Below are 9,927 nucleotides of genomic sequence, written 5' to 3' on the forward strand. Positions count from 1 at the left end.
TTTTTTATTGAAAGTGCAATTTATTTTTTTTATTTTGACCCAAGCCCCTTTCGTTTGTATCGAGAGGGCAGGGTTTATGACTTGTACTGCGTCCAGCCAACAGGGGCCAATCAAAGAACCAGCAGCTTCACTTTTCAGGATGTCTGAGGCACCCCCGGTTTGAACCTTTTGCGCTGCTGACATAATGCTCTACCACTGAGCTACACAGGAACATGATTCAAATGTAGATGGAGGAACCCAGAAAATGGTTTTCTTTTTTATTCAACATTTGCACACAGTAAAGCAGCGTAAAGCAAATGAAGCGTATTGGGATTAAAAAAAACCTCACAGTTGCACAAATACATTTATGACAAATCCAAATAGCACACTGAACACTGAGAATTTACAACATGTGCATCTGGTTTCACTGATAGTTCTTAAACAGAACAAAAAGAGCACAAAACACAAAAGTTAAAAAAATAAAATTAAACGTTCATTGAGGACTAATGGCCAAGCAGTAACAACTTCCATACCACTTATAAATATGGAATTACAGCTTTAAAAACATTTGAAAACAAACAAGGGAAGTTTATGACCAGCGACGATTCTCTCAGTATGGTCTCTCTCTCCGGTCCTGGCGATGGTCTCCCCTGTAAAAAACAAAGATTATGCATTAATCTCTTGTTACAACAACCCCTTCATGACTTTATTCTTTATAAGCATCTCAAAACTTACTTCATATCCATTTTACCAGGTGGTCCCATTCCTCGCCCCCTCCTTCCCATGTCATCCATAGGAGGCCCACCACGACCCCTTCCACCAAATCCTCCTCTGTCCATGCCCCGTCCTCCTCTGAAGCCACCACGATCTCCACCTCTTCCCCCACGGAAGCCTCCGGGTCCCCCTGGACCTCCGCGGTCCATTCCACGGCCGCCACGCATGCCGCCTGGGCCACCGCGACCACGGTCACCCCCTGAACATACCACAGATATCAATTGCGATAACAAATTTCCGAATGCAAATATCTGAAGCAGTTGTAAAGCCCAACCTAGCACGGTCCAAATAGAAAGTAAAAGAAAATAACCTGGAGGAGGGAAAGGTGGAGGTCCGAATCCTTCTGGTTTGGGTGCCTTGCACTGGTTACACTCCATCCTCCAGGCAAAGTTCTGGTTTCCACATCCACTAAAAAAAGAAAAAACCTTGAGCAAGAGCCCTGTAATGATGAATCACGAAGCTCATCACAGATACTTACGCATTTGGACACTGCCAGTCTCCTGCCCTCTGCTGCATGTTTCCTCCGGTTGGTCCACCACGGCCCATTCCCCTGGGACCACCACGAGGCATGAATCCACCTCGATCACCACCTCTACCCATCCCACCACGACCCATCATTCCTATAGGACAAGAGATTGTTAACTTACAAAAACTTTGCTTGCGGTTAAAAAAAAAAAAAAAGAATACGCAGGATTAGAATACCCACCTCCGCGTCCCATCATGCCACCACGGTCTCCTCTCATTGGCATGCCCCCACGCATCATCCCCATCATGGGCTTCCTTCGTGCCATCGAGACTTTTAATTTCTTGCCCTGGAAATCTTTCCCTGGTGAGGAACGTTGAGTTTTAACATCTCCGAATTATTCAGTAAGTGAGGAAGGACGTTTAAGGTAAAGGAAGTCCAAAAAAACTTACCATCAAACCACTCAACTGCTGCCTTAGCAGATGGAGGCTCTTCGTATGACAAAGTGGCATCACCTTTGGGTTTTCCAGAATCTTTGTCTGTGTATATGTTAATGGCATGCAGGCCTGTTCGCTTGTTTATCTAGGAGAGAGAGTAAAAATACCTCATCATACTCCCAACTAAATCACATACGGCAAAGCTAGAAAAATGGGTGACAAGATGGCAGTCCATCTTAAATAATAATATACATCAATATCTTTGAATAAACACTATCAAATACCCTAATAACTCCACTGTGCTTGAAAAACTCTGCCATTTCTTCCAGGGTAGCATTCTCAGTCAGTCCAGTAATGTAGATGGTGCTGTTTTCTGAGTCATCTTGTTCTTCTGGTCGTCCTGCAGACAGACAGATTGTTAAAAAAAAAAACAGGTATCAAAACAGAACAACACACAGTAGAAATCCAGACTTACCCATGTTACCATCTGGTGTAGATTATCATCAAGGAGGACACCAGGTGAAAAAGGAAATAGTGAGAAACAAATTAGTTTGCAGGCTGGGTATCTAAAGCACCTGACATCATCATCATCATGCTACCAAATCCTGGTAAAAAAAAACTGTCCCGGCACATTTGTTCTGACCATTCAAAGACAGAGGCAAAATACCATAGTGCTGCTGACCCAAATGTTTTAAATTATTGTGAAAAAAGTAATTATTTTAATGCTACCTATTGTTTTCTTTTTTTGTTGAAGTGTGATTTAAACCAAAAAAATATTCAAAAACCCTTGAAAACCAAGGACCCAAATTGGACTCCATACCTGATTTGATAACTTCAAAAAAAAATTGTAAACACTGAAATGGTGATACACTACATGGCTGGGTCGGCCAGTTACCATTAACTCCTATATGTGTGTCATTCGAAAGTAACCCATGTGTTCATTGAAGGAGTCCATACTCAGGATTTTTAACCAATATAAATAGTTTAGTGAACCATTCTTATACAACCAATAAGAAAAACTCTTTAAAATTCTAGCCGGCAGTGTAGTTTTGCAAGGTTTTAAATATTTCCCTTTGGAAAAGCACCCATGAAAGGTGGAGAATTTCTAGTGTATGGTCTTGTGATTCTCATTAAACTTACCACCAGGCTTAATGAAGCCACCTCTGTCTCCAGCGATGCTGGGGGGGAATAAGCGAAGATATGAAGGCGATTTCCCTTAAAACAGCCACTTCCGTACCACAAATAGGGGTAATGGGGGTATTTTCACAGGTTTAACTAACTCAGACCCCCCAACGAGTCACCCATAACCCCCCTTTTAAATACAATATTTGAGATTAACACTCAGTTGGGGGTGCTGTAGCATTACAATAAATGTCTAATGCCTAAATGTACAAACTTGCATTAGTGGCTCAACAGTATTGGGGTTATATAAAGCAGAAGTGAGGGCTGATCTTTATTACCATTTTTTTAAGTGAAAACCCCAGATATTTGTACACTTGAATTGGGATTTAATTGTTTCAGATGCAGCCATACTACAGACCCTTTCAAATGCAAATTCAGATCATGCCATATATCAAGCTGTTTTAAGAAATCAAGCATTTATAGTCGGTCATTCCTCTATCTAGTAATGGATTCACCATGATAGACACCAAAGCAACGCAACCCAATTTGGATAAAAGCGAAAAGATGAAATGTAAGGGCATGAGGATCTCTTGGTGGCCATTTTATCAAGAGTGGCATGTCTGCGGCTACATCTGAAACAATTTGCTTACATAAAGCTGGTACATGCACTTCAATTAAAAACAATGAAAAGCAAGTAAACCATTAACACCATTTTTTTTCTACACAAACGTTTACCATGTTTAAAATTACACAAAGCAAAAAGGCTATCAAAATGTTTGAATATGCTTAGATAAATACAATTTTATAGGGGTGCTGAAAAACATAATTCTTTCATTCCTGTAGGAAAACACAATTGGACCACTTCTTCGCTTTAAATGTTGACACCACCAACTTTTAGTCCCCATTTCAAAAGGCTGCCGGCCCAGACCCAGAACTGAGTAGTGGTACTGTAAAAGTATAGATGTGTTTACATGGCTCTCACTTTGTTACCTGTAGCGTATAAATGCGACAAAGCATGTTAAAGTTTCATAATTCACAAGACAATTGCAATCCAAATTGTCACAAAGAAGACATACCCCGTTCCTGGGAAGGTAGGAAAATGAATGCAGTGTATTTTAACGGTTTGATCTTAAGTCTTAAAGAGCACCTATTTTCCGATTCATGTTTTTACATTTCCTTTGGTGTGTATTAGTACAAGGTAGCAATATGCAAAAGGTCCACACCATAAAGTAAACGATGGCGCAAATTATCATCTCCAACGTAAATCTCGGACTCAGTCTGTAAGTTAACTCCTGTTAGCATTGCAGTGTGCGTGAATCTTTCAAACATGGTAAGGAGCGTCACATTTCCGGCTGACATCACATTATTTCCACATACCTCTGATTTATTAACCATAAACCACGCAAACACATTGTAATATACCAAATGCACAAAATAATGTTTTTTAGCAACAAAATAGGTGCCCTTTAAAGCATATACAATCTAGTTAAAATGAATGCACAAGTTCTTAATTTTCTCACTTTATATATCACAGTGTTTGATACAACAGATGAAAACGACAGGAACCATCAGAATTAATAATAAAAAAATCTGTTTTGTTTGGAGCGTCACTGCATTCACTTTCAAATTGAACTTTTTGCCTCTGGTAGCTTTTACAAAATGTCTTTGGGAACCAATAGGGTTAATTATAGAATAAGGGTTAATTGGTTGCAAACCAGACCTATTAGAATCATAGTCAATCTCTTAAATAAATATTTAAGCTGGATGCTAGTTGAGTTAATTAGGGATGCACCGAAATGAAAATTCTTGGCCGAAATCGAAAATGAGGAAAACAAGGCAGAAAAACCGAAACCGAAATAAATTATTATGCCAATTATTAGTACAAATGCATTTATGGCTATCACTGTGTACTAACTTTACTAGGGGTGTGTGACAGATCACAAAACTCACGGTTCAGATCACATTACAGTTTTTGAGGCATGGATCGGATTATTTTTCAGATCAGCAAAAAGGGGGTGGGGAAAATCTAATAACAAATAAAGAAATTACAAACATTTATAAAAAAAGAACATAGCTGCACATTAATAAGGGCTAACATTAGCCTTAGTTATAGAAATCGAATTAAATGAGTCATAACACTGTCTTTATTGTATAAATTAAATATATTATTATTTTTAGAGCTATTTGTCTCTTTGTTAGACTTAAGTAGGTTAATTGAGGTTACTGTCTCTTTAAATAAGCAGAGACTGGTTTATGACTGTAATCTATACATACACTTAAGACATAAACAAATGTTTTTATTAGAAAAAGAATACTTTGGAGATAATTTTGTTTATATGTGCCCTGTCAATAACAGAAAGATTTTACGTTCTCTTGTTTGCATCTCACTCGTGTGTGCACTATTGAGGGCACTTAAACGCGCGCGCGCACACAGAGAACGAAGGCGAATCCCAAACAGCGCAGCATAAAAACGTTACGTTGTTTTTCATTGCTTTATTCGGCACATGTATGTTAATGGACTATACAGTATGAGACACATTTGCGCGACTCTCTCTAAAGTTTACACATCAAGAGTTCTGATCTTTGAAGAGCGTACGCACTGTGATGATCACGTCTTGACCGGACACAACCGCATGTGCCTCTGTGCGTACTTTAGCGCCTTTTTGCAGTTAAATACATCCACGCCGCATACATGTTGCTTCAGACAAGCACGTGCAGGTCGCGGTTTCTGTTTGCGTCATCGGAACATTTCGGCCGTATTGTTTTTCGGTGATAAAAGTCTTTCGGGCGAAAGCCGAAAATGCTCTTTTGGGCCATTTTCGGCCGAAAAGTTTCGGTAGCGGAATATTCGGTGCATCCCTAGAGTTAATGTTACCTTGTTTTACACCCTTTTCTCTTTCTATCAACACTTAATTTAGTAAACTAAGATTAAACTAACACCACAAATCTGTGATTTCAAGGCAGTTTTACAAAATTCTGTTTGAAATAAGTGAATACACCATTTATTTTCAATTTATCCTAAAGGATCACAAAAAATACTGATGGCTTTTCTTAGACCATCTGGATCACCGACCTCCTAGCGCATGCTTGATGTTTATAAATCTCATTCCCTGAATATGTTAATAAATATGTCTTTTGGTTTTAGGATGTCTCAAATGTAATAAATTAAGATAAAAGGCTTAAATGACACAAATATCATATTTTTTCCCAAAGCATGTTCTTAATCTTACCTTAGGCCATAATGAGGCAAAGCTGAGAGCAGCAGGGTTATGTAAACATTTGCTTTTTCTATGAAAGGAACACCTGTGGTATTACACTATGGTTTTATCACATAGATGAGTCTAAAACTAACCTATTTTAACACTATTAAAAACTATTAGCATTCATTTTTTTTACTAAAGATGACACCACACAGCTCTCAGCTCTGTATGGCCTCTTTCAGCTTCTGTCTGAAAGAAAGAGAGGTGGTGAAGTGAGACAACAAAAACAATCACTTACCCCATTCCTCCTCGGTTCATGCCCCCTCGCATGCCACCACCTCCTCGCATCATCCCCCGGTCAAACCCACCCCGGCCACGCCCGCGGTTCTCCCCCCCTCCCATGCCTCGGCCCTCTCCAGGGCCCCCATATCCTCCAGACTCAGGGCCCGAGTAGCCGCCTCCGTTCTGGTGGTCCTGTCTGTAATTACCTGGAAAAATGGAAAGTGACCGGCTTAAACTCTTACTGACATGGTCTCTATTACCCAGTTTTGGGAGATATGCCCCATAGTGAGATGGTCCTATCGTCGGCCTTTGAGATTGCTGATATACGAAAGTATTGGGGGGGGGCTTGGGTGCAATACTCATTTATAAAAAAAATAACCATCACTTACCATACTGGCTGGATGGTTTGTAATCGGACTGGCCGTAGCTTCCTCCAGCGCTGCCCTGCTGTCCATACTGGCTCGCAGGAGGCTGTCCATAGGACCCAGAAGGTGGAGCATAGCTGGTAGGCGGAGCCTGTGGCTGCTGGGGAGTAGCTTGTTGGTATCCTCCCTGCTGGCTGTAGGAGCTCTGCTGTCCATATCCTCCTTGCTGGCCTTGATATCCTCCCGGTTGCTGCTGCTGCTGTGAGTAAGAGTTCGGCTGAGGCTGCTGGGAATAAGAGCTCTGCTCATATCCAGCAGGCTGCTGGCTGCCAGCACTGTAACTGCTGAAAAAACAATACAGTGATCAAAATGGTTGGCTATTACATTACAGTGTGAAGATTATGTGAATATGAGATTAGAGGTCTTTACGGTTCCATCCGAAAACCCGAGGTCTGACCCAAGCAGATTCGGGCCTAAGAGTTTCATGTGTGCTTTGGACACGGGTCGTAAAGAATAACAGCGGCATCGGGTATCGGTTAATCTAAAAGGAATGTGTTTTTGCCAAAAGGACCCATCGACAACTCAAACTATCTTGTGTGTGTGCATCAAGTCCTTTCCAAAGTCCTTTTTTTGCCTGACTGGTGCATGCGGAGATGCAGACTGCACACACGTCGGTGTTGTTTACACTCAGGTGAAAAAAACTGCCACTGGTTCGGGTCAATTTTCTCAGGTTGGTATAAAAAAAGGATTTATTCACGTCGGGTACATATCTTTGGACCCGAGAAGACCTCTACTATGCATAACCCCAGCCAGTGAGATACCTGGGAGGTGCAGCCGAAGCGGGCTGTTGTGTATATCCAGGATAAGCAGACTGAGCGCCGTAGCTGGCCTGCCCACCATATGAGGTTTGGTTGGTGCTGGTGGACGAAGCAGCAGCTGCAGCAGCAGTGGCAGTTGAATCATAGCTGCTGGCTCCATAACCCTGGGCAGGTTGACTGTAGCTCTGAGCTGCAGCCGGAGTGGCTGTATAACCACCTGAAGAGTAAGAGTATAAATTATCGAATATAAAACAAGCACATTTAAAAAGATTTTTAACAATTAATATAAAGGAAATTAACATCTATTTAAAGGGATACTCCACTTTTTTTTTTTTTAAAGATGCTCATTTTCCAGCTCCCCTTGAGACAATCATTTGATTTTTACAGTTTTGGAATCCATTCAGCCGTCTGGCGGTCCACTTTTAGCATAATTCATTGAATTTGATTAGACCATTAGCATCGTGCTCAAAAATGACCCAAGATTTTTTATATTTTTCCCCATTTAAAACTTGACTCTTCTGTAGTTACATTGTGTACTAAGACCGACGAAAATTAAAAGCTGCAATATCTAGGCAGATATGGCTAGGAACTCTACTCTCATTCTGGTGTAAAAATCAAGGACTTTGCTGCCGTAACATGGCTGCAGGAGGCGTAGTGCTATTACGCACTGCCCGAAAATACTCCACTTTGTAACTTTCAATAGAAGGGAAATATTTTCAGGCACTGCATAATATAATTGTGCCTCCTGCAACCATGGCACGGCAGCAAAGTCTTTTTTACGCCTGAATGAGAGTATAGTTCCTAGCCATACCTGCCTAGAAAAAAAATCGCAACTTTTCATTTTCGTCGGTTTTAGTACACGATGTTACTACAGAAGAGTCAAGTTTTAAATAGGAAAAATATAGAAACTCTTTGGTTATTTTTGAGCTCGATGCTAATGGTCTAATAGGATTCAATAAATTATGCTAAGCTATGCTAAAAGTGGTACATCTAGACCCGGAGATAGGCTGAATGAATTCCAAAACGGTAAGAATCAAATGTTTAACTATAGGGGAGCTGGAAAATGAGCATAAGTGGAGTGTCCCTATGAATAAAGTAGCTTAATGAGGTCTAAGGAACAAACACACACCACTAGCTGGTGGTGGTTGTCCATAAGAAGATCCATAGGCCTGCTGACCATAGTTGCTTGAGGTGCTACCAGTCTGCGGGTAGGTCGAATCCGCCGGCTGGTTGTATGAACCATATCCTTGTTGTTGACCATATGACTGCTACAAAACACAAACCAAGAACATTTAATAACTCATCTACACAATCTAAACTGCTTTTGTGTTGCATTTACACTGGCAAAAAACATTTGGGCTTCTGTTTACCTGGGTGTTCTGTCCGTAACTTTGCGAGGGCTGGGCCGCATAGGAGCCATACCTATTGGACAACAAAAGATAAGTTACTCTACTTCATTATTCACAAGGATGACAGATTATAAACTGTTTTATACGTTTTTAGGTATACATACCCCTGCTGGCCTCCAGCCTGGCTGTAAGTATTGTAATCTGTTGGTGAAAGAGATACATATTTACATTACTGATATAAAAGTATTTACAAATACTTGGCCTGTATAGAGGGTTAGATAATGGACAAATGTTGCAATATATGCTGTTTTTCCTGGTTTATTCAGAATATAAAGAACCAGAGCAAATATTAATTGCCAAGAACAGTGACAAGGATTAATTTTTTAAACAGTAAACGTAATACACAAATGAGCTAGACTGCAACGTAAAACAAATCACTAAAAGATTACAGATTTTCATTGTTTATATTCCAAAAAAGATGCTGAAAAAATAATTTTGTATTTAGCGAGAATAACAACTGATAATTTTTTACTAAAAACGGTTACACAAATGATCAACGAGCTAACAATACGTAGCCCGCCACTAGACTACAGCAACGTTGCCAAGCAACAGGCCGGGACGCTGGTACGTAAAATTTAACTAATTCGGTAAAAATATAACACTTTTTTTTTATAATATTTTAGTAGCATCTGCTAACAAACTGATTGGATGTGTTTGCAAAATATAAAATGCCGCAGTTTTCCCAACCCCTCCCCCCATATCCACACGCAGGCAGACCGAACCGGCTAACGCACCAACGTCAGCCGGTAAACGCGGTAACTGTTTAATCAGTCCAACATTTTATGATACACAAACATATCTCGCGTTTACTTAGGCCATATATAAACTGTTTAACAGCTCGTAATGTCTAAAATCGATATAATGCAATTGAATTACACAAAAGATTTCCCACAGCTCTTACCTGCAGCAGACGCCATTTCGTGTGCCTTCTGTGTAGCGGACTGCGCATGCGTGGATGACACTCTCTGGACGTTACCATTGTAAGATGTAGGGGTGTGAAGTAATTATTAACGTGGTGTTTTCGTAAATAAATGCTATTTAATGTTACAAATGTTACTTAAGGTTGTCTTGAATGCAG

The 9,927-nt window shown here is 40.4% G+C and overlaps 1 protein-coding gene across 1 annotated transcript; it reads right to left on the minus strand.

Annotated features, from left to right (window-relative positions):
• Nucleotides 1–248: 248 nt before the first annotated feature.
• ewsr1a (EWS RNA-binding protein 1a) lies at nucleotides 249–9,790 on the minus strand. Its single transcript, XM_065290411.1, has 16 exons — nucleotides 9,751–9,790; nucleotides 8,954–8,990; nucleotides 8,811–8,862; nucleotides 8,570–8,708; nucleotides 7,444–7,657; nucleotides 6,647–6,966; nucleotides 6,274–6,463; nucleotides 2,794–2,831; nucleotides 2,129–2,140; nucleotides 1,938–2,053; nucleotides 1,669–1,798; nucleotides 1,460–1,579; nucleotides 1,232–1,373; nucleotides 1,064–1,161; nucleotides 715–952; nucleotides 249–629 (listed from the first exon to the last, which is right to left on the minus strand). Exons 1-16 carry the CDS (start codon nucleotides 9,764–9,766, stop codon nucleotides 590–592), a joined length of 1,902 nt encoding a protein of 633 aa, XP_065146483.1. The 5' UTR covers nucleotides 9,767–9,790; the 3' UTR covers nucleotides 249–589.
• Between the last annotated feature and the right edge of the window lie 137 nt (nucleotides 9,791–9,927).

Source organism: Paramisgurnus dabryanus, chromosome 10, assembly GCF_030506205.2.
Source record: "Paramisgurnus dabryanus chromosome 10, PD_genome_1.1, whole genome shotgun sequence".
Taxonomy (NCBI): domain Eukaryota; kingdom Metazoa; phylum Chordata; class Actinopteri; order Cypriniformes; family Cobitidae; genus Paramisgurnus; species Paramisgurnus dabryanus.

Excerpts from the sequence above, each read along its gene's own strand:
- ewsr1a (XM_065290411.1), bottom strand. Across the intron at positions 1,374-1,459 it reads TGGCATGATGGGACGCGGAG|GAATGATGGGTCGTGGTGGG; the intron begins GTGGGTATTCTA and ends CTTGTCCTATAG. Across the intron at positions 630-714 it reads CCTGGTAAAATGGATATGAA|GGGAGACCATCGCCAGGACC; the intron begins GTAAGTTTTGAG and ends TGTTTTTTACAG.